General features: G+C 35.9%; 1 protein-coding gene across 1 annotated transcript; it reads right to left on the bottom strand.

Annotated features, from left to right (window-relative positions):
• Positions 1-228: 228 nt before the first annotated feature.
• On the bottom strand, positions 229-942 carry LOC129250299 (jerky protein homolog-like). Its single transcript, XM_054889935.1, has one exon. The coding sequence runs from the start codon at positions 940-942 to the stop codon at positions 229-231; it is 714 nt and encodes a 237-aa protein (XP_054745910.1).
• Positions 943-25,657: the final 24,715 nt, after the last annotated feature.

The following is a 25,657-nucleotide window of genomic DNA, read 5'->3' on the forward strand; positions in this document are numbered from 1 at the left end:
CGACATGCGCATGTGAGGTATATGTTTTTGTTGTGTTCTAGAACATTTTAGAATGTGTGGTGGCAAAGTATTGTGTTTTTGTAAGTACAGTAGAATTCCAATTATCCGGATCAATTGGGACCAGACTCGATCCGGATAATCGGAAATCCGGATAATCAGATTTGACCAAAAAAGCTATATATATAGGGAAATAAAGCATTAATAAGAACATTAAAATCACTTTACTTATTAAGGTCCAGCTTCTAATTCAAATGTAGAATCATTGTCATCTTCTGTGTCCACTGGGTATGATTCTTCTTTTGTACTCTGAATAATTTCATCGTCACTCAATAATTGGAACCCAGGATCTATTGAATCAGAATGTAACCAATCTTCGATATCCTCTACATTGCACTCGGAACAGCCTGGAACTTTTGTAATCATATTCTGCAGGTTTTCCGTAGACATTGAATCAGTATCTTTATCACTTTCCTCGTTGTTCTTCAATTCTGCATTTTCTTTTTCTTCCTGTATTTGCTGTTGTGTTGAAATTCCATTTATTTTATTCCAAGCCCTCTTCAAAGTTATCGCCTTTACGGAAGTCCATGCATCAGCTACCATGTAGCAGCAATCTTTTATGTTAATGTTTTTATGATATATTAGAGTACCTTCTTCATTTTCATCGGCTAACAGTAGCTTACGAAGCAGTTGTTTTTTGTAAAGTCGTTTCATGCATTCAATGATGCCTTGATCCATAGGTTGCAGCAAACTGGTCACATTAGGTGGCAGAAAAAGAGCTTTGAAACGACCATTTTCTCTCTCAAGTAAACTTTCTGAAGGATGAGTAGGTGCATTGTCCAGCAAAAGCAATACATTCCCCTTTTTATTTATTTTCTTTTGATACTTTTTAACATCTGGAATAAAAACGTCATCAAACCATTCCGTAAACAATGCAGAAGTCATCCATGCTTTATTTTGGTTTTTATAAACAACTGCAAGCTTTTTAACGTTTTTAAAAGCCCTTGGGTTTTTGGATTTGCCAATTAAGAGTAATGGAAGCCGATGATTGCCTGTTGAATTGGCACAAGTAAGAACTGTCACGCGATCTTTGCTTGTGACCAGGAGCACTTGTTTCTCTCTTTGAAGCTAAAATTTTACGAGGTAGTGCCTTCCAATTGAGGCCTGTTTCATCCGCATTAAAAACAAATTCAGGATCGTAATTTTCAATTTTCGTTTTAAATTCCTCAATAAACTTTTCTGCTGCAGTATTATCGGCAGAAAGCTTTTCTCCACACAAATCGAGCTCTCGAATGCCGTGCCGAGCCTTAAAATTACGCAGCCAACCGTCACTCGCTTTAAATTCGGACAAATTATCCATCTTCTCAGCAAAAATTTTTGCTTTTTCACAAAGAATAGGTCCAGAAAGAGGATTTCCAATTGAACGCTGCTGTAAAAACCATTTAAACATTGCCTGTTCAAGTTCTTTATTTTCAGCAGTTTTCATATTTTTTCTAGATGGACTTCCATCCTCAAATTGCAAATTAGAAGCAAATTTTAAAATTGCAGAACTGTTTTTCTTTAAATCCGAAATAGTCGATGTTCCTACATTATAAGTTTCAGCCAAAAATTTATTAGACACTCCTTTGTTTAATTGTTCAATTATTTTCACTTTATCTGTGATTGAAAGCACAACACGTTTTCTTTTAGAAGACATTTTACGCAAAAACTGTACGCGAAACACTAAAACAAATCACTTAGACATAAAAAATATATAAAGATTGGAAAACGCGACGAAAATTTAACCGCTGTTTGCATACAAGTTTGTACACGCCGAAGAACGCGGTATCCGCATGCGTCTCGGTCAAGTGAAATATACAGAGGAGGGGATAACGTTCTTAAACTCGACGAAAAACGCACTTGCAAATGCTATAGTTTCTACACATTCAAAATTTAGATAATATAAAAAATATTAATAATAAATTATAGTCTAGAAATTCAAGTTTACTTTTCATCAATATTATGTATTTATTATTAAATGAAAAAATATTTTTAGAAATATGTAATTTATTTTATAACATTGGTGCAAGTGACAATTAAAATTTATCTCCGAAGCCCTTTTGTTTTTTGGTAAATTAATTAATTTATTAAAAATATTACAATCACAAAATTAAAACTACATAATAATTTAACTTTAAAAAATGTTAAAACATAAAAAAATTATAAAAAAAAATTTTTTTTTTTTTGACGAAAAAAAATCCGGATAATCGAATGTCCGGATATTCGAATCCGGATAATCGGAATTCTACTGTACAATATTAGGAATATCGACTGGTGAAAGACAAAAGTACACGAAAGCAAGAAGGGAGCGCTGTGCTCGCGCATATATGTATGAATATATGAACGTGCATGGATGTAGTAACATATGAATACAATTATTTTGTAGGAAGTTTAGAAGGCAAGTAGGTATATATGTATGTATGTATATATGCTAGGACATAAAGTGGGTATATATACAGGGCCTGCTATCTATCGTTACGGATTTGAACTAGGTATTATTTGAAGAATGGTAACACTTAGCTGTCATCTGATTTGACAGAAAATTAGTTTTATTCTTCCGCTGAACGAAAATGGTTGTGTATACGCTCAAGGAACGCTGGGAAGTATTGCGACATTACTTTGAAAATCATGGTAATGTTGCAGAATGAGTATGAAAATTACGTACGGCAATGGGAAGAAGAAAAGCACCGAGTATGTGCGTTGCTTTGCGAAAAAAGTAAGAGGAGCTGCGATTTGACGCCGTTGGATTATTATCTTTGGGGTGCCGTCAAAGACCAGTGTTGTGCCAACAAACCAGCAACAATTGATGCACTGAAGACCAACATAAGCGATGTCATAGCTGAAATACAGCCGCATACAATCGAAAATGTGTTGAAAAATTGGATCGATCGTATGGGATGGTGCATGGCTAGCCGAGGCAGCCATATGAATGAAGTTGTGTTCCATCATTAACCGGAAGGATTGTACTTCAAAATAAAGAAAACAGTTTGGAAAAATATTGAGCAGTTTCTTTTTTATAGCATTTTTAATTCCGTAAAGTTATATGGCGGACCCTTTACATACATAGAGCAGAATTGTTTTTGTACTTGTTAGGAAGAAACTCGTTCACTAGTGCGCATGTGTATTTGATTTCTTGTAAGAATGTGATGTGCTGTGACATGTGTACATACAAGTTAGATCTTTTTAGACAAAGATCTTAAAAAAAAAATACAACTAACGCGAACTTTTCTCGAAAAAGATCGCGGACAATGTTTGAACAAAAATAAAAATGCTTTCCGTTATCAAAACGAAGTTTATTCTTTAAAGTTCAAGTACAGAGTAACTTAATTTTAGAAAATATGTTAAACTTATCAACTACCTGGGCCATAAACTGTCTATTTGGATTTCCATGGAATTTTGTGAAAGCATTGCAGTTAATGCTTTCGCACTGTAATCAGACGATGCAGTTTTATGAAAGGAAATGCGTTTTCAAATTTCGTGTTAATTTTGTCTGAGAATTTGGGCAGCGGATGGTCGTCAATATACTTGTCAACGATATTCGCTGACAACATAGTTTTTATGACCGCGCGTGTAAACTAAATATTGGGAAACAAATATGAATATGACCTGAATTCATATGTGCCAAGATATATCAAGAGATTTCAACATATTTTGTGTTAACTCTTCCCCCTTTAAAAACGATTGTCCCCAATCGTTAGAAGTAGGGTAGGTCATCAATTTTTTGTGGCTTTGGCTCATATGATTTCGTTCTAGCAACCGAAGATTGTATAAATTTCATGTTAGGATCTATGGTATGGAGAATTACCTTTTCTTTATTTCTTGTAAAAAGCCTTGTCAGGATAAGACACATAGTTAAAAGGATGAATAATGCATAAGTTGTATATTTGGTGATTGCAGAGTCTGACCCAAGTTCATGGATACGCTTGGTATTATTAACCCTAGAACACACACCCGGGTACAAATGTATCCACTTCAACTTTGAAGTGTTGTAACTTTTGAACTGCTATACCTCTATACCGCTAACTTCGGATCTAGGAAGATTATTTAGTTTTGAGTTCAAATTCAAAATATGAACCAGATCGGACCATTGGTTCAGGAGCTACAGCCTTCCAAACACATTATATACGTAAACACACACCCGGGATACGTTTGTACCCCAATAGTAAAAATCCTCATAATAATCAAAAAAAAAAAAATTTTTTATATTAATTTTTTTATTTGAAAAATTAAAAATATTTATTTCAGACATTATATTATTGACTTTTATTATAAAAATTATAAAAATGCATCTTATATCTAAGGAAAATCATGGCAAATAGAGCAATTTGTTGATGTGACCGAATGTTCAAGACACATTGGCTTCTTACATTTGGCGCACAGCTTTCTGGTTTTTCTACGGCGTTTTTCCTCTTGTGCGTAACATAAATAGCAAGATCCGGACACAGGTTTTGGCGTGCGCGCTGCGGCAGATATTGATGCTGCTATTGACACCATTGATTCCAGCGGTCGGTTGAAATATGCTTCAATAGCAATTTTAGTCGAAAAATTTCGCGTCACTTGACGATTTATGGCTCTGGCTTCAATAATGGGCATACACAATGCTTCAGCCAAGCTGCGCAGGATCTGCTTACGCTTGTTGTTTGTTCTCCAAGGCAACATAGGCTTATTCAAATCGTAGACAATGTAGGCTGCAAGAGCTGTAATGTCCAACATGTTGAAGAACATCGCTAGTGGCCATCGTTTTGTTTGTCTCTGTGTTGGATATTCCGCAAACATTTGGTCCATTCGATCAACACCACCTTTGGTACGATTATAATATTCAATTATTTCAGGTTTCCTACTGTCAGCTATTTCAGCATCATTATATATGGTCGAAAGCAAAATTACTGCTTTATTTTTTTTGGGAACATAAGAGCACATTGTCACATTATTTTTGAAGCCAAATGTCGTTGAACCAATTGTCCTGTTTTTGTTCTGCTTCTTTTCTTGAGGAATATATGATTTGTTTTTGCGCAAAGTTCTAACGATCGTGAGTTTCCAGGTGAGAAGCAGTTCTGCAACTGGCAAGGTCGTAAAAAAATTATCCATTGTAATGTTTCGGCCACTTCCTTGGTATTTGGCAGACAAATCCTTCACCACTCGTTCGCCTTGGTTCGTTTCCCTACCAGTTTCTGCTTGGCCAGTATATATTTGTCCATGCAGTGGATGTGCATTTGTGGCATCGCAAATCCACCAAACCTTGACACCATATTTAGCAGGTTTTGACGGTATGTACTGCGTAAACCGTGTGCGTCCACGGTAAGGAAATAATTGTTCATCAATCGTCAAGCATGAGCTGGGCTTGTAATGTGCAGCAAGATTATTGTTCATCATCGTCCACAACTCACTGATCGGTGCTGCTTTATCAGTTAGTAAGCGTGTTGCACGAGTGTTTTTATCGTCAAATCTTAGGAACCGCAATATCGAACAGAAACGGTTGACTCCCATTGTGGCGCGATATAAAGGATAGTTTTTGACGCTCCATAAATCTCGAACATGTTCTCCATTGCTATGATTCGCACCAGTCATAATAAGTATGCCAAAAAATGCATACAGCTCTGTTATTGACACAGGCGTCCATGACTTAGGAGTTGTGTTTGGATGCGCACTGTTGTAAGCATTATAAGTTTATTTTGCTAACTTATTTGTGTGGCGCATAATTATATCAGCCATTTCAACGTCCATGAAACATTTGAATGTTTGCTCTATTGACAACATTTCAGTGCATCTAGGTGGTCCAGAACGTTCTCTTATAATATTTTGTCTGAGTACCTGACGACTTACATTTGGTTCTTTCATCCACTCACTACCATCACGTGCAACAAATTTTTCGCCACTAGCAGGTAATTCATTATTTTCTTCTACTTCTTCTTCTTCATCATCCTCATAGTCCGCATAATCAGGTAATACTTCTGCGGCACTTTGCGAAACTTCAGCATCGTCATCAGCAATTTCAATGTCATTGAATTGAATTTCTTCTTCATCTTCTGAGTCAAAGTCATAGGGAGCGTCATCGTCACAAATTTCATCAAATAAAGATTGTATATATGATTCTCGCTGTTCCTCAGTTAGCCTGCATAATAAAAAAAATTAGTATATGTTTACATTGTTGCTTATTTTACATTTTTTACCTTCTATATGCTGCACTTGATAAATATTCGTTTCTTCTTGAAGTCATTTCGTATCCAGTTATTTATAGTTTCAGTTATATTTATTTTCACTTCTTACACTTTTGAGCACCAAAACAATAATGAAAATATCAACAGACAGCATTTATAACAACACCTCGTGTGAAAACAACCCTTGCAGCTGCATATAAAATACAAAAACCAGTTATACCAGTGTATTTGCTACCTACTTACCCATACCTTGCGCGACCTTTTTGCACATATCTTTTGAACCAGGTAGAATATTTCAATGAAATAAAAACCAAAATGTGTATTCGTTGTTACTCTACAAGTATATTATTATAAATTATATTATTTTGTTTTGCATTTATCAGGACAACAACAAAAACAAAAATCCACTGTTGCATGTTCTGACTTTATTTGCCCATATCGCTGGAACCAGTAGGAATATTCGAATGAAACAAAAGACAAAATACTTGTTATAATATATATTATAATAAAATATACATTTCAAAAAAAAAAATCGTAGAATTCGGTTGAATAAGCATTAAAAAACCCGCAAAATAAGGTCCCGGGTACAAACGTATCCCGTGGTATTTTCTGGGTGTGTGTTCTAAGGTTAATATGCAAGTGGTTTAACATTTCCAAGGATAATAGGTTTATGAATTCATCTTCAACCGGGGTTTGCTGAATTGTGGGTGGTGAAGCTTACAAAAGTGGAGCTTCCCAGTTTCTATAAAATTTGTCATTTATTTGCAACGTAACATTGTGGAATTTGATTAAAAATGTCCCATTAACTGTTTTATTGTTTATTGTCCCAATAAAATCATTGAGAAGGATTACACCTATATTTTCTATTTTAGGTATATGGTAACCGTGAGAAATTGGACAAGATGAATTCATTCCGTTTAATAGCGGTGGGATGCAAGTATCGTTGGATATGTTTACCAATTCGTCATTCTTACAAATCTTAAAATTTTTTGTTGTAGTACATTCATTTTTGATGCCAAATATTTTATTATTTTTCTTTAATATTTCATTAAAATTAGTACTTATGATTCTATTATTTTTCTTTATAGGCTTAATTATAATATTATATTATAAAATTCTTCTCTACTATTGAGCGGGATAATAATAACATACAAAAGTTTTTTCTGATTGTACAGAACCTTAATGCTTACAAATTCAAGAGCTTCTTCTATTGATGTAAATACAATATTGTCATTTGTTATTTTTTCCAATGCCACTTTTATTTCTTTTTTATCTAACAAAAATGAGTTTATAATATTTTGTTTTGCCCATTGTATAGCATATTTAATGTTAGTTATTTCTTCTTTTGTAAACCTGAGCTTGATTTGCATAGTGAGTGCAGCCTCGTTTACTCAATCATTATTGTTCTTCATAACCTTGGATATTTGATTTGTTATTTGAGTAAGGTTTTTTAACCTTTCTGTAAAAATGTCGTTTACAATGACTTGTTGGTTATTGTGTTGGATAGTTTGATCTAATGCGCATTTCACCATTTCAAAGTTGTCGTGATCTGGAGGTCCGGCGATGTATTTCCAGGCAGTACCTATTATATTACTGAGTCTTTTTTTCCTGGATGATTCCACAGGTTCGATGGTTTCTAGGATATTGTGAATTTGGGATATTTCATGCATTAGGAGTGGGAAGAAGGGATTGGATTTTGGAATAATTTGTCTGATTTGGGTCTGTGCATCGTCAACAATGGATCTGTACTTGTCTATTTCTATGATGTGGATTAATTTAAATGTACCGTCTTGTATTCTCGCTGGTCCATTAAAAATAGTCACAAGGTGTGACATCGTACAGTTCAAAATTTGCATCTCGGCTGCAGCAGAGAAGCAAATTGTCAAAAAGGTGCTGTAATAATAATAATGTAAAATATTGTTTAAATTTTTTATGTTACTTTTGTGGACTATTTTTCCAGACTCTGTAGTTATTGTGATAGATCTATTTTCTTTGACTATTTCTTTTCTAAATTTAGGTGATAGTTTGGTCCCTAAGCGTTTATTAATTCTTACATAAACGATTTCTCCCGGATCGAACTGTTTGATGGGCCCTCGGTTTTTGTTATGAATCCTTAGATCAGTTGCTTGTTTATCTTTTAGTCTTTGAATGTTGTCCTGCCTTGCTTTTTCGTACGTTTCAGGGTCAGTACTTATTCTCCGTCCGAAAAAGACTTCAAGTGGTATTTGGCCCGTTGTGCTGTGTATTGAATAGTTGTATTCATAAACTGCTCTATCTAACAATTCTATAAAAGTAGTGTAAGTGCATTCGGTTTAAGACAACGCATAATCTCCGTTAAGGTGGAATGAAAGCGTTCAACTTGTCCATTGACCGTACTCGTATAAGGAGGAGCTTTGTAGATTTATATTTCTAGTTGGTCCTGTAACATAAAGGTTATTGAAGCTGAATTAAATGATTTTTCGTTATCGAAAACGATACATTTCGGAACGCCGAATAGGAAAATAAGTTCTCGAAGGGGTTCTTTCACGTCCTCGACGGCTCTTGACTTAATGACCTTGGCCTACGTATATTTTGAAAATTTGTCTAAGGCTGTAAGAACGAGTTGGTTCTCGGTTGTGTAAACGTCCACATGAAGAATTTCCCCAGAGTACGTCGGTATTGGTATTTCTTTGAGAACAGGTTTCGATGGATGCCTATCATATTTATTCTCCTTACATACCACACATTGTTTGACAATTCTATTAATCTTGTTATTCATACTAGGGAAGTAAAATTTTTCGAGAATTTGTATTTTATTTTCTTTGGCATTTCTATGTGCTCTTTTATGTGTACCTATAATTATCTCATCCTGTTGACGTTCATCTTTCACATCCTCCACTTGAAGGCTTGTGAATCTTATTCGAATTTTAGCAAAATGGAAAGGATAAATTTCTTGAATTTTTCCCATTAACGATTCTTAATAGCATTTATAACAGATGGATTGAGGTATTTTTTCAAAATAGAAATTAGCTGTTCGGGAGTATAATCTGTCAAAACTATTGTATGTCTGTGAATAGTAGGGAAAACTATTTCAAAATTATACGCAGTGGTTAAATCCGGATCAAAAATAATTTGATTCTTGAATGCATTTACAGGTGTTTCGACGCTGTAAATGAGATTGTGCGATGAGCTATCATCACTATGGGTCATCTCAGTCATCGTGTTGATTTGTGATATCTCTGGCGCTCTGGAGAGGGCATCTGCTACTACGTTACTTTTTCCCGGCTTATAGAAAAGTTCGTAGTCGTACTCCTCCAATATTGCCTTCCATCGCTTCATCTTGCTGTTATTGTTTTTGTTGCTGAGAGCGTAAGTTAGAGGCTGGTGATCCGTGTATATCTTCACCTTTGCTGGACCATATAAGAAGTTCCGAAGTGAGTTGAGGGCCCAGATGATAGAGGGCATTTCTTTCTCATTTGCTGCGTAGTGTTCTTCAGCCTTGTTCAAAGTCCTTGAAATAAATGTAATAGGTTTACCGCCTTGTGAGAGCACAGCTCCAAGAGCATAGTCTGACGCGTCGGTTGTCAGCTCAAAGTGCTCCTTATAATTTGGGTAGCAAAGTAGTATGTCCTTTGAGATTAAAGAATTTTTAATTCTTGTAAATGCTTCGGTTGCCTCTGGATTGAATTCTATACCAATTTTCGACGACTGTCGTTTTGACATCCGACCTTCTTCACCTCTTAAGAGGGCTGTTAAAGGTTTTGCCATTTTAGCATAGTCCCTTATAAACCTTCGATAATAGCCTGAAAGGCCCAAAAAGGATCGGAGCTCCTTGATTGTTCTAGGTTGTGGAAAGTTTGCAATGGCTTCGACTTTTCCAGGATTGGTTTTAAACCAGCTTCTGAAATTACAAACCCAAGAAATTCTACCTCTTTTTTGAAAAAATGGCATTTGTCCAATTGGACCTTCATATTTGCATCCTCCAGTGTTCTGAATATGTTGTGAATATCCCGAATATGGTCTTCCTCAGATTTGCTTTATATCACTATGTCGTCAATATATACGTAACATGTTCTCCCTAAAGAGGTCGCGGAGAATTTCGTCCAGTGCACGTTGAAAAATCGAAGGCGCATTTTTCAATCCAAACGGTAAGCGCGTGAATTCGTATTTTCCGTTATTAATTGAAAACGCCGTTTTTTCTATGTCAGAGTTTCTAAGCGGAATTTGATGAAATCCACTTTTAAGATCCAGAACAGAAAAAAATTTGCTATTTCCTAGTTTCGCTAGAACGTCGGAAATCTCGGGGATGGGGTATCTATCCGAAATTGTAATTGAATTTAGTTTTCGGTAATCTATTACCATTCTAAACTGCTTATTACCGTGAGAGTCAGGTTTTTTATCGACTATTCATACTGGGGAATTGTATGGCGATCTTGATGGACGTATGATTCCGTCATTTAGTAGTTTGTTCACCTGGCTTTCAACTTCGTGTTTCAACGCAGCTGGATAAGGGTAGAATTTGGTGTAAACAGGGGAATTAGATGATGTACGGATTTCCCCAACTACTTTAGTAGTGTAAGTTAATTTCTCGTCCGGTTCTGAGAAAAGCGTGGGGAAATTTCCCACTAAAGAGTCCATCATTTTCCTTTGTTTAATATTTAACTGATTGTCCTGAATTTTTATTGAGTTTACACTCTGACTAATGTGCTGTTTAAGTCGAATTTTATTGTTGTTACGAACGACCATATAATTTTTATTCGTGTAAATGACAGCGTCTAAGGCTTTTAGACTATCGTTACCCAAAATGCGATGAAATGATTTAAGGGTAGGCATTAGGAAAAATTTAAGATTGTCGCTAAGGTTAAAAAGGTTCAAATACGTATGCGATGTGATTTTTACATCACCTGCCACCGATTTTGCAAAAAATGAAGTTTTGTTAGAGATGATTTTCTTAACTAGATTGGGTTGAATGTAGTTTTTGCTGGAACCGGTGTCGATAAGGATTCTGAGGATGTCCCCGCTCTTCGCTCTACATTCAAAGTAGGGAAGCGAAGAGCTCGTCATTCTAAAAAATGAATATCGTTTAACTCGGAATCAATTTCGATGTCCTCTTCAGTTTGAGAATATTCGTAATAAAAATTTCCCGTTTCCTGATCATGATATTGGCTAAACTCTGGTTCACAATTTTAAACTTGACTTTCGTAATGGTCGGGCTCTGAATTATCCGCCATTTCTTCGTTTATGTGATGGGTACGTTGCGCTTTAGCAGGGCTAACGTTCTGATTTGAAGTTGGGTTCGGAGGTCTTTTGCCTAGAAATTGTTGCTGGTGTGGTCTGTTAGCATAATTTATTTGCCGTGACCGGATACTATGGTCAATATCCATTGGCACTGGTGGTTTTGGTGCTGTTGGACGCGGTGGTGGTCGTCCTTGATTGTTGAATTTTTGATTGTTAATATCGTTGGATTTTGCAGCAGAATTATTCTGTTGATATAGGATATAAGCTATGTTTGGATAGAATGGTTGTCCATTCTTCTGTGTGTTATATTTCTGGTTTGAAGGTGGTAAATTTTTTTTCGGTGGTTAATTATTGTAATTTTGTGCATTATTAGTACGGAATTTTTGGTTTTCCAACTTAAGGCACAAATGGAGGGCCTAGGCAGATCCACTGGCTCTCTCATGCCTAGCAATCTTGGTAAATCACCATTGAGTCCCCTTACGAAGGTGTCTAGGGCCTTGCCTCTATAGGTTTGCGTCAATAAATTGAGCGCTTCATTGCCGGCATCTAAGCCGCCAAGTTTATTTAATATCAGAGATAAATGTGAGTACACCGCCTGATAAAATTCTTGAACAGTTGAGTTGCCCTGTATGAGTGCTGTCATTTGATACTCTAACGTGGAAACATCTCGCTTATCAGCGTAGTGTAAAGTGAGACATTTAGAGATTGCAGGCCAGTCTAGTGGAGTATTATATGATTCTAATGCAATGTCTGCATTGCCTACAATTTTATTCCTTATGACGTTTAAAATCCCGTAGTATTTTGGTGTTCTCTTGAGGTTTTCATAAATTTTCAAAATTCGTTCTACACTTTTCCTCCATGAATTGAATTCACCTGGTTTGCCTGAAAAATCCCTCAGACATTTAACAACGTCTGGGACCTTATCTAGGTCTTCTAAATTTCCTAAATGTTCTGCATCAATGGACTGATTAACCGTAGTTGCCTGAATGGCGTTCGGGTTTAATGAAGCTTGTAGCATTCCGGGCATTTGGCTATTCATAACATCTAAGATAATGTTTCATAAGTCCGACATGTTTATCTGTCCATTTCTATTGGCCTGATCAGAAGGAGCGGGGGGATTAGGAATGGGTGCATTTAAGGTAGCTGGTCGTATTAAATTGATGGGATTCGACATTTTAGAAAAAATTTAAACCGAAGCACAAGTAACTGTTTTAGAGATTTTTTCCTCTTATTTAATGGGGAAAATAAAGACGTAATACAGGATATGTTTAACTTTAAAAGGATACCTCAATAGTATTATTTTTATAATTCTTAATTACGAGTATTTGATAGCTTATTATAATAAAGACAGAGCTGCTCTCATTCTGGTATGATAGTGTTGAAGGGTCCTCTATGATGTATCAGGGCTGCTGTTATTGTATTGGGGCAGTCACAGTTTTTAGCACTTTCACAGAAAAATCTATAATAAAGTCAGAGCTGCTCTCATTCTGGTATGACAGTGTTGAAGGGTCCTCTATGATGTATCAGGGCTGCTGTTATTGTGTTGGGGCAGTCACAGTTTCTAGCACTTTCACAGAAAAATCCTTTTTATTGTATCAGGGCTGCTATTGTTGTGTTGGGACAAGCACAATTCTTCTCACTTTCACAGAATTATATTATCCTTATTTGGTAATGATTTATTCTGCTCAGTTTTTGTCCATAATTTATTTTAGGTTTTTTGTTGCAGGTTTTTTTTTTTTTTAATTCATAGTATTAGTTTGCGCGTATTTTTATATAAACCCTTAAGTCTTCTGTGGTTTTCACTTTACAAATTTTTATTTTTGGTTTCGCACTTTTCAGTTCACAGCTATTATTAACTTGTGTTTTATTTTTACATAAACCGTTTGGTTATTTTAATGTTTTTACTTTAAAATTTTTATTTTAAATGTTGTGTTCTTAATTCACAGCTTTGAATAGCGTGTGTGTTTTTTTTTCGTTTTTACACATAAACCGTTTGGTTAATTTAAGTTTTTCACTAGCAAAGCGGCTGCGTTCCAAACGCGTCCTTTTTTCCGCAAGGATACTCGGGGGCCTCGTTCTTTGCTTAATCGCGATAGTTACTTATAAACCAACTTTGCTCGGGCGCCAGTTAGATCTTTTTAGACAAAGATCTTAAAAAAAAATACAACTAACGCGAACTTTTCTCGAAAAAGATCGCGGACAATGTTTGAACAAAAATAATAAAAATGCTTTCCGTTATCAAAACGAAGTTTATTCTTTAAAGTTCAAGTACAGAGTAACTTAATTTTAGAAAATATGTTAAACTTATCAACTACCTGGGCCATAAACTGTCTATTCGGATTTCCATGGAATTTTGCGAAAGCATTGCAGTTAATGCTTTCGCATTGTCAGTCAGACGCTGCAGTTTTATGAACGGAAATGCGTTTTCAAATTTCGTGTTAATTTTGTCTGAGAATTTGGGCAGCGGATGGTCGTCAATATACTTGTCAACGATATTCGCTGACAACATAGTTTTAATGCCCGCGCGTGTAAACTAAATATTGGGAAACAAATATGAATATGACCTGAATTCATATGTGCCAAGATATATCAAGAGTTTTCAGCATATTTTGTGTTAACTTACATAAGTCAAGGTTATTGGGCATACATACATATAATATTTACATATGTATGAAAGGAAGATGATGTTCTTCCGCTTGTGCATTATTGCTTTTCATTTACAAATGTACATACATATGTATGTAAATGCTGTCGAATACATAAACTATAAATTGATTGTTGATTTATCTTAAACCGCTCTTTTGTTCTGAATGCAAATACCTCCTATTGGCATGTACATACATATTATGTATATTGTCATATACCATCATTTATGTAGATATAGAGTATACGTTCATTTATGAACGTATGTAATGAAAAACTTCATGAATTACTTTCAGAATTTAGTAAAACTTATTCGCGTCGCGCGCATACATATCTATGTAGACATCACAAACTTTTTGTTCATGTAATCGTAAAAAAATTCGTAATAAACTTTATGTATCCGCTTATCATTTCAAAAGTAACAAAATGGTTAAAAAATAAGCAGTCGAAGAAATAAACGCACCGCCTATTTTTCCTCGCCACATGTTAGACTCGGTTTCAATTCCCGGCGCAAACTTTTTTTTATTAATTTTTTTTTAATGTAATTGAAAAAAAAAAAAATTATGTAATAAATTTTACGTATTCGCTTATTATTTCAAAAATACGAAAATAGTAAAAATTTAATTGGTTTAATGTCGATGTGAGAAATGTGTTGTGTGTTGAGGTGAAAGATGTGTGGTGTTTCTAATTTTTGTGTGGGCAAAAGTCAGTGAGGTGTCTATAAACTCGGTGTGCTAAATTCTCTTACTACAAATCTTTCGAATCTCATTTGTACTAAAAAAAGTTTACAGTAACATTTGCACCTTCTCATTCCATTAACATTCTCTGGTAAAACGGTGCTGGTCACTAATTAGGAGCATTTCAGTTCAGAAATGTTCAACAACCTCAACAACAACACTCCAAAAGTCGAAAAAAAAAGTTTCTAGATAGAGTTTTTTTGTCTTTGGGTTGGCTACAGTAATGCCTTGAGTAGTGAAAACCGTTCATAGCAACGTCCTGTTCCCTAAGTATCCTCTGTATTTTCAGTCGCAACGTGGCCTTCGTTTGAGCATCGTATTACTGTCGATGAATAGTGAAAGTTGTACACATTTGAAAGATTTTGTAATGGAGTAAATTGAACAAAACCAAATGGAATCATCTTCGGAAGGTTAGTAAAATACGAGAAATCTTAAGTACATATTAATACCTCGACACAAAATTTTTAGCTGCAGCAATACGTAGATACATTTTTTGCAATTTTTTTTATAAAATTTGAGTTTTCAAACTGTATAGTAATACAACGCCGTCATATGGTGCTTTGAAACCTATTAAAGGTTACTCAAAAAAGTAATAGTTACTGAATAAAATAAGATTCAGCTGCTACCACTTGCTACCTTGCGACCCCGAAAACATATAAATTTACATGCATCTTGATTATGTTCTAGAATATACGCTATTTCAGGTGAGGGGGTGGCCAATAGGGGTGGAAGGGGGTGGATTTTCAAAATTTTAAGATCAAATTCGTAATCAGCGACTCCGAAAACATATAAATTAACATGCATCTTGATTATGTTCAAGAATATACGCTATTTGACGTGAGGGGGTGGCCAATAGGGGTGGAAGGGGGTGGATTTTCAAAATTTTAAGATCAAATTCGTAATCAGCGACGCCGACAACCCCCGAGTAAGAAATTTTGAATCAATTACTTAATTTTTTGAGTTTTGGCCAGCTTTTCGGGAATCGGCCGCACTGTGCGGCGCCAGTTGGACACTCCAAGTGAAGCCAAGTCCTTCTACACCTGATCTTTTCAACGCAGAGGAGGCTTTCTTCTTCTTCTGCTACTATCAGCTGGTACCGCATAGAATATTTTCAGAGCCGGAGCGTTTGTATCCATTCCCACGACATGACCCAGCTAACGTAGCCGCTGGATCTTTATTCGTTGCTCATACAGCTCGCCTTCTAACGTGCGAAGGGCCAAAAATTTTGCGCATTATATTTTTTTCAAACACTCCAAGTTACGCTTCATCGGATACTTTCATCGTCCCAGCTTCTACGCCATACGCTAGAACTGGCATGATGAGAGCCTTTTAGAGTGTTAGTTTTGTTCGTCGAGAGAATAAGTAGCACTTGGTGGCAAGCGAAATTCTTCGAGAATTCGTTAGTTAAGATAATTCAAGCTGCTTTTTGTGGTAAATTCTCGTTTGTTGTAATTTCAAATGTAATTGTTTCCTTTAAAATCGTTATTGGGCATAAAAAAGGGAAGCGGATCTCAATTTTCTTCACTTGAAAAGAAGACCATTATTTGGGACGATTGAGAAATTTGAGACCTTTAGAAAACAAATAAAAATTGCAGAAATCATTAGTGGTTCACGTAAAATGGGATACAATGCCTTAAAATTTATTAGTACAAAAGAAAATAGGCTTAAAAGTAAGAAAGTTCGAAAGACATCTGTCGAAAGACTGCAATGCAGCAGGACATAGTGTTCGTTAAGAAAAGCAGGCGTGACTCTTTTAAAGCCCCTCGGTCAATAACATGGGAAGTAAATGAGGAATATATCATCCAGAGTAATGCGAAGATACTTCGACCAAAATAAATTGAGCAGCGCGTCAGCAGAAAAAAGTCTTATTGTCTTTGGCAAATGCCCGTATAAACAAAGACGTAATTTTCGTAAATAATACGTTTTACGGATGAAACTGAATTTGATATGTTTAGCTCTGTTGGAAAAACTTTTGTGCATCATAAAAAAAAATCTAGAATTCAATCCCCGGTAGACAGCAAAAATCGTAAAGCACGCTGGAGGTATCTTTAATGTTAGGGGATCATTCGCTTGGAATGGAGTTGGCCCCATAGTGAGAGTAAATGTCAATATGGATAAGTTTGCCTACTTTGATATTCTCAAAAATGCGACGGAGTCATATTCCTTCGATTCCGTGTCACTAAATGGTTTATTCATGTTCAAAATGTGATAAATGTCGATTTGTCGAGCTCCTTGTAATTATGGATATTGATTTGTTATTTATTTTCCTTGCTTTTTTTTGATAATACTGAAAATTATAGATATAGTAAAAATAATCATCATTATTTGTTATTCTATGTACCATTTCTCCGTCCACAGCTGTGTGTGTTAATATGTTTCCAAGGAAATAGTTTCTTCACTTCTGCTTAAAATAATGAAAAAATATATGTTTGTATATGAATATTATTTATGGATTTATGCAATGCTTACTTTTCCCAAAAGCAAATGTTCCCAAATTTTTTCATCCAAACTGTTTTTCCCAAGACTTTTTTCCCAAATACATTTTTTTCCAAAACTTTTGTTCCCAATAAAATAACTCCTAAACCAATTTTCCCAAAACCATTTTCCCAATTCAAAAATACGGTGGATTGCCTAGCCGGAGTAGGACTGATGAGGTTTATTTTTTTGAAGCGCGACCGAAAGCCGCCCACGCGAAAAGGAGTTCTACGCAAAAATACGGTGGATAGCGTAGCCGGAGTCGGACTGATGAGGGTTATATTTTTGAAACAAGTTTGGGAAAAATATGATTTTAATTGAATTGGGAAAATTGTTTTTGGGAAAATTGGTTTGGGAGTTATTTTATTGGGAACAAAAGTTTTGGGAAAAATGACTTTTGGGAAAAATGGATTGGGAAAAATGGATTGGGAAAAGTGTACGGTAACCACGTTAAGTGTTTGTCCTTGAGCTTTGTTGATGGACATCGCAAATGATAAACGCACAGGATATTGTAATCGTTTGAATTCAAATGGCATATCAGTTGGAATCATAGGGATACGCGGTATTAAACAAACTTCTCCTTTTGATTTACCAGTTAAGATCGTAGCTTCAATCAAATTTGACAATAAATTTTTCACTGCCAATCTGGTGCCATTACACAGTTTTGGTGGATTAATATTTCGCAATAATATAATCAAAGAACCCACTTTCAGATTCAAGCAATGCGGTGGCATACCAGCCGGTTCTAATGAATTTAAAAATTCAGTTGGATAATTCATTGCCTCATCTTGATTCATAGCACTGTCAATTGATTTATATGTCGTGACTACACCTGGTAGTTTTGCTTGAATTTGAAAATTAACGGCATTGATATGAATGTTCTTCGGTGCTAAAATGGCGCCTTCTCTCAACCAATCATGATTGCTGTAATTCTGAAGAATATTTGGAAAAACACATTCAATCAATTCATCTATCGATTTCGTAATTGTACAAAAATTGTTCGGTACAGTAATCAATCCGTTGGTTCTGTCGATTTGTATTTTGCCATCACCAATTTGTAACAATTGTTTTGAAAACTCATGGGCAGCTGGATCATTTTGTAGATGAATACGCATATTAATGTTCAGTGTCAATTTTTGTACATATCTCCAAAGAACTGATGACTTCAAACAGGCATTTATTTCATCAGCAGGAGTTGACCGAGGAATGACAGGCAATGTTTGTCGAAAATCCCCTGACAGTAATATCAAAGCACCACCAAAAAGCTGTTGGTTACCACGTAAATCTTGCATTGTTCGATTAAATGCTTCTAGTAATTTTTTATTCGCCATTGTACACTCATCCCATAGAATAATTGACGTTAATCGCAGAACTTTTGCCATAGCAGAATTTCTTGAAATATTGCAAGTTGGAGTTCCAATCACCTGTACATTCAATGGCAATTTTAATGCAGAGTGTGCTGTCCGACCACCTTCTAATAATGTAGCAGCAATTCCCGAAGATGCAAGTGCCAATGCAATTTTCTGTTCCGACCGAATAGTGGCTAAAATCAGTGATATAACGAACGTTTTGCCTGTACCACCAGGTGCATCCAAGAAATATAACCCACCTGCATTATTGGAAATGGCTTGCATGATTGTGTCATATACATGTTTTTGCTGAATATTCATTTTGGTTATATTCGATTGTACAAATAAACGCAAATCATTAGAATTGAATTCCTGCTCACGTTGCAATTCACGATCAAACAGATCATGCATGTCACGATTTGGTGCGGTCATACCCAATTGTACTAATGTTTTATTTGCAATCCGTAGACACATATCTTCAATTATTATCAAAGCTTCCTTGTAAATTTCCAAAGTTATCAACACATCAGGATTTCTTGCATGATGACGCATACGAATTAAAATATCTTCTGCAATATTATGTTTATATTTGTTCCATAATTCAAGTGGATTTGATGGCATACATGTTGATAATATAACGGCAAACAGCATTCGTATTTGTTGAGGATGAGCCGAAATAGATGCATCATGAAGTGTTGAATCCCAATGTGCTTCATCCTCCAACAAATGCAAAAGTTGGCATGCTTCACGGTATGTTTCACACAAATGACCGTTGACTGTTCTCAATTCTTGAAATGATTTTGGGCCATTCACGTTAACTAGTAACAATCTCAAATAAAAACACTCAACATTGTTTGGATGTACTGTATATATTCTGCCAATTGCATCCGTTTGGAAAATGCCAGGATGTCCATGAACTACTGTTCCTTGTTTACGTCTTTGAAATTTTTTCGAAAACACATTCCGTGTGTAATACTGAGGCACTTCAGAATATAACAAAGTTATCGCAAATGTATCAGTTTCGAATAATTTGAAAAAAGCTGTTAACGTAGCTGCTGGGGGTTGCGCTGCTCTTTCCAACAAATTTGCTACATTAAAATAAACACGTTGGCCATTATCAAGATGCACAACTAAGTGAACAACCGCAGGATGTCTTTCGTGCATTGGAAACGACATAATCCTCCAGACAGCTTCATTGCTACTAATATAGCGACCCATTTGATACTGAGTAATTTCATCATTTCTATTATCACCAGCAGCACCGAAAAAAGCCATATCGCTCTCTTTATTTACATACTTGCAAATATATTTAATGGGTTTGACAGAATTACAATATTCCACATTTATATGAGCGTTGAATATTTTCGATAATAATGGGCAATACGGAACCACCCAACGATTATCAACTTCAACTTCCTGGTTATGCATTCTAATGATTGCCGTTTTGCCATTATCATTAGGTGATCTACGTCGATACAACGGATATCCGTCATTGCCCGTTATTGTGTCTGAAGTAAATTGCCTTGGGTATCGTTTCGAACACTTTTCATCAATCATACATGGTGAATTCACATTTAGATCACCGCACGGTCACACATGTATCATGTTTTTAACGACAACTTGAAATAACTCAGGATCAGCAGTGTGGTTAGGAATTTCAGCTGATATAAGGCTATCGATTTGATCCGGAGTTATTTTATGTACCAGCCAAATTAGTATAAGTGCGTGCGGCAATCCCCTTTTCTGCCATTCGATGGAGTACATATGGCAACGCACCTCCCCAAATACATATAATTTCACAATTAAATCCATAAGTGCTTTACATTTTTGCCGAAAAACACGCGCAGTAATGTCATGACGATCGGTTGTCGACTGTCCTGCAAATAAATTGTTTTTGATGTCATCCCACTGCGGATTACATGTAAATGTAATGAACAGATCCGGTTGACCGTATTTTCGTACATAACACATTGCGTCTTGTGCAGATTCGTTCATATTCCGTGGGCTACCAATATACGAAGATGGCAATATAGTTAAACGTCCGATGTCATTAATATTATATTAGCATCATTCGCTATCGCATCTTGCAAATGAATATATTGTTCAGATCTTAATTTTGCTTGGTTGAAACGAATAAAATTAAGACGTTCTGTTTCTATTTTGGCATACATATCAACGATGTACTGATGATATAGTTTACGACATCTCAAGATATAATTTTGTTCTTGTGGACGAACCATCAATCGATAAGAATAAAAATTCATGGCATTAACTTTTTTCTGTATATGTAGACCTGAAAATAAGTGGAAAATGTGACTTAAGAAACTTCTACAAATGATGAAATGTCAACACACTGAAAATATTATTTACCTGTTCGTGGATCAATCATTGGTATATTGATATGGTAGCCATCGTCACCTTTCCAATGCAATATTGGGTATTGTAATGCGTCGTAACTACGATGAGGTTCCGAAACACGTTGCAATTGCTCATTTCTACGATGAAGTATAATATCACGCGATTGAAACTGATCACCACGAATTACAATTGCAACCTCATCAATTGTCGGTGCATTGAATCGCCTTTCATGCTCTCCAAAATGTTTTCCATCAGCCCTTATTGAGATTTTGTGATTATCAGATGGCATACGATCGAGAGCAATTTTGAACAATTGAACTAATGCGTTATGCTGATGAAAAAACCTTTGTAGCTCACATATAATTTCTCGCCTTGTATTCAAAGCAATTGCACAACGTTGATCCAATTCATGATTTTCATCACCAATAAAATAAATTTGCAAAAATTGATAATCAGCGTCGGGGTATGGCAATAACGAACCAGCTTGATGATAAATTTGGCCCTGAATCTGCAACATGTATGCAATTTTAGGTATATGTTGCATAATAATTTTTAAAACTATAGAATACTTTTATGATTTAGATTGATTGGGACAATCCTGTTTAAGTATTTACCTTAAACGTCGGCATAAAATTATCTCTAATAATGTTAGTAGCACCAAAAGAAGTCATTTGAAATGCCGAATTGTATTCTTGAATATGACTCAAAAAGTGCTTCGAATTTTCAGAAGTCCCAAAAATTAATGAAGACAATGGTTCGGGTGGAGTTTCTAATGGTGGCAATCTCACTTTGTCATTAGCGCAACACATGCCGGGCGTTTCACCTGGAAATTTAACCGCATCACAATGTGGACATATTGCGTCCATTATTCCAATATATCCGTACATACTGTAATTAATCTGACTGTTGTAATTAAAAGCAGCACGCATAATTTCACGTACAACAGATCTATTTCGTGAATTACGTTCACGCTGCGATGCATTACCTAGTGCTCGTTCATCTGAAGTCTGTGATCGCCTTTGTAATGCCGTAGCATTTACATGACGCGTTCGTCGACCTATATTTCCTCGTGTGGGTCGTGGCATTTTTCTTTCAATTAAAAAAGAATAAATTAAATTAAAAAAAGCCTACATTAATAGTGGTACACCATATGTTTTTTCAAATAAGGAAACACATGCATTCGTGTAATTCACTTCAATAGTTCAAAACTTACCGTTGTTTGCTCGGAATTTCGCTTTGCGCTATATTTCTTCTTTTCACAAATTCACACAAACTTCAATAATTATTAAAAAAAACACTATAATACTAATAATTTTGCACCGCGGTAATTTCGGACACTACTGAACGCATGGGGCCAAAGAAAACGTTCCAGCGATGTTTACACTCCAATGTCATATATTCTCCTAATTTGAATTTTCTTAATGCTAAGAGTCAAAGCTCTATATACTTATCTATACAAAATATTCATGTATTTCTCTATGCAAAATAAATGCACCGTAATATAGTTCGATGTCTTTTCAAAGCCTACTTTGCACCGTAATATAGTTTGATGTCTTTCAAAGTTTGTCGATCTGCCTGCTACATACATACCTACATGTTGATATAAATATAATGCAAGTAAGTTTGTAGGTGGGAATAATAAGTATGCTAGTTAAGACGAAAGTTCATAAATTTTGAGAGCGAAAGAGCGTAGCTAAGTAGGTAACAAATCGTTAGTAAATGATTAAACTATTATTGATGTATGTATGTTAATATGGAAACGTATAATCCGCTGGCTAAGTGGGATGAATCTGACCAAACAAATGGGTTTTTGGTGTGTTTTTAAAAATAATTTCACCATACATTGAGCGCTTTTCAGCTTTTCAAGTAGGTACGAGTTAAATAAAAAAAAATATGTAACATATGTGTGGTGAAATTTTTGAAACGTTTACCATGAAGGAAATAAGTAATGAGGTGTTTGTTTTGATTTGTTTTTAACATGCTGATTAACATTTTTGTCTACGTGCACATATCTCTTCACACAAAATGTAAGCACGAACAAAATGTGCCATTCTCAAATAAAAATACTTTGTGCTTATTCTTACATCGAAATGAGTGGAAGTAGAAAGGTAAGTACAATAAAAAAGTTGTTTGATACATTCCAACGGCCGTTTCTCTGTTTCTGATTTTGCAATTGGGAACTCGCCTTCAGGTAAAAAGAATATATTGTTATGTGATTGAATATACCATTTTAACTGGTTGTAGTACATAAGAATGCAATCTCTTAACCTGAAGGGGAGTTCGAAATTGGTCTATATCTGGAGTCCTTAGTTACCCAGCGAAAAGAAAAGTCCTCTTTTCATTAGCATTTATCAACAACTTACAATGGATACTCATGTGGTTCAAACACATCCTAGGGTTATCCAGGTCCACGTTTTGGTCTATATCTCGAGACCCTTGTTACGGAGGGGCATTAAAAACACTTTATACTATAGCAATCATCAACAGATCCCATTTGATACCCATATTGTACAAGCACATCCTTAAACTATCGGGGTCCACATTTTGGCCGATATCTCGAGACCCTAGTCACGGAGCGGCATCAAAAATACCCTATACTTTAGAATCATCAGCAGTTTCCATTTGCTACCCATATTGTACAAACACATCCTAGGGTTACCTGGGTCGACGTTTTGGATTATATTTCGAGACCCTAGTCACGGAACGGTATGAAAAATACTCTATACTATAGAAATCATCAACAGGTTCCATTTGCTACCCATATTCTACAAACACATCCTAGGGTTACCCGGGTTCACGTTTTGGCCTATTTCTCGAGACCCTGGTATCCGATTCTTAAAATTTCAAAACGCGAACCATCTACTGAATAGTCCAAATAAAGCCTAAAAGTTTGGTTTGGATAGGTGAGCCCGTTCTTGAGTTATAAAGTCTCAACGAAAAATTGCATTCATTTTTATATGTATATATTGCGGTATTTCCGCAAGCTTGTCTTTGCAATCGCGTAGTTCTAGTTGTATTCGTCGCATCGGTTCACGCTAGAGCTTTTTGGAAAGCTCTTTTCACGTGCTAATACGTGTTTCATTAATTGTTGTTTGCTTTTAGTCGTTCGTGAGTTATAGCGTCGCAAACATGGAGCAAAATAATGAGAAAATACGTCATATTTTACACTACTACTACGATAAAGGCAAAAATGCAACTCATGCTACCAATAAAAGTTGTGCAGTTTATGGACCCGATACAGTTTCCATTTCCACTGCACAATGATGGTTTCAACGTTTTCGTTCTGGTGCAGAGGTGATCGAAGATGCGCCACGGTCCGGAAGGCCTGTCGTCGAAAATTGCGATAAAATCGATGAATTGATCGAAAGAGACTGGCCAAGAGCTGGGCATGAGTCATCAAACTGTTATAAACCATTTGAAGAAGCTTGGATTCAAAAAGAAGCTCGATGTATGGGTGCCACACGACTTGTCGCAAAAAAACATTTTTGCCCGTATGGATGCATGCGAATCGCTTCGGAATCGCAACAAAATCGACCCGTTTTTGAAGCGGATGGTGACTGGCGATGAAAAGTGGGTCACTTACGACAACGTGAAGCGCAAACGGTCGTGGTCAAAAAGCGGTGAAGCTGCCCAGACGGTGGCCAAGCCTGGATTGACGGCCAGGAAGGTTCTTCTGTGTGTTTGGTGGGATTGGCAGGGAATCATCCACTATGAGCTGCTCCCCTTTGGCCAAACGCTCAATTCGGACCTGTACTGCCAACAACTGGACCGCTTGAATGCAGCACTCATGCAGAAGAGGCCATCTTTGATCAACAGAGGCCGAATTGTCTTCCATCAGGACAACGCCAGGCCACACACATCTTTGGTGACGCGCCAGAAGCTCCGGGAGCTCGGATGGGAGGTTCTTTTGCATCCACCGTATAGTCCGGATCTCGCACCAAGTGATTACCACCTATGTATTTCTGTCCATGGCGAACGAGCTTGGTAGTCGGAAGTTGTCCACAAGAGAGTCCTGTGAAAATTGGCTCTCCGAGTTTTTTGACAATAGGGAAGCGAGCTTCTATAAGAGGGGCATTATGAAGTTTGCATCTCGTTGGGAACTCGTCATCGAACAAAACGGCGCATATTTGACTTAAATCGCATTATTATAACCAATTTTATGAACAATTGAAAATTCAATAAAAATACCGTAAGGCCTTTTTACCAACCTTTATAGATATATATATAATATATATATAATTGGCGCTAACACCCTCTTTGGGTGTAGTTATCGACCTATCAACCTAAGCAAAGCTTAAAAATCAAAATTTATAGTTCTTTAACAGAAAATATCCCTATTTATAAGGAAAAATTAAGTGACACCAAATGACCTATTTGGGTTTTGGCAGCCTTACATCACCACCCATCTGATAAAACTTATCTCTAAACACATAAAATCAAGAAGAAAAGTCAGCTGGCCTGCATTAGATCGAAAACTTCAAAGTCCTTTAAAAAATTAATTGATGAGAAAATGAAAAATTGGTTACGCAGCATTACTATATAGAATCTATAGTTTCACGTGCATATATTAGGTGTGCAACTAAGTTTTCGCTGTTTTTTTTTTATGAAAATATTACTTTATTGGGAAAAAATTGGTACAAGAGAATCATTGAAAGTATTGTCTATCTACTAACGGGTGATTTTG

This window comes from Anastrepha obliqua, chromosome 6 (assembly GCF_027943255.1).
Source record: "Anastrepha obliqua isolate idAnaObli1 chromosome 6, idAnaObli1_1.0, whole genome shotgun sequence".
In the NCBI taxonomy this organism is placed as follows: Eukaryota; Metazoa; Arthropoda; class Insecta; order Diptera; family Tephritidae; genus Anastrepha; species Anastrepha obliqua.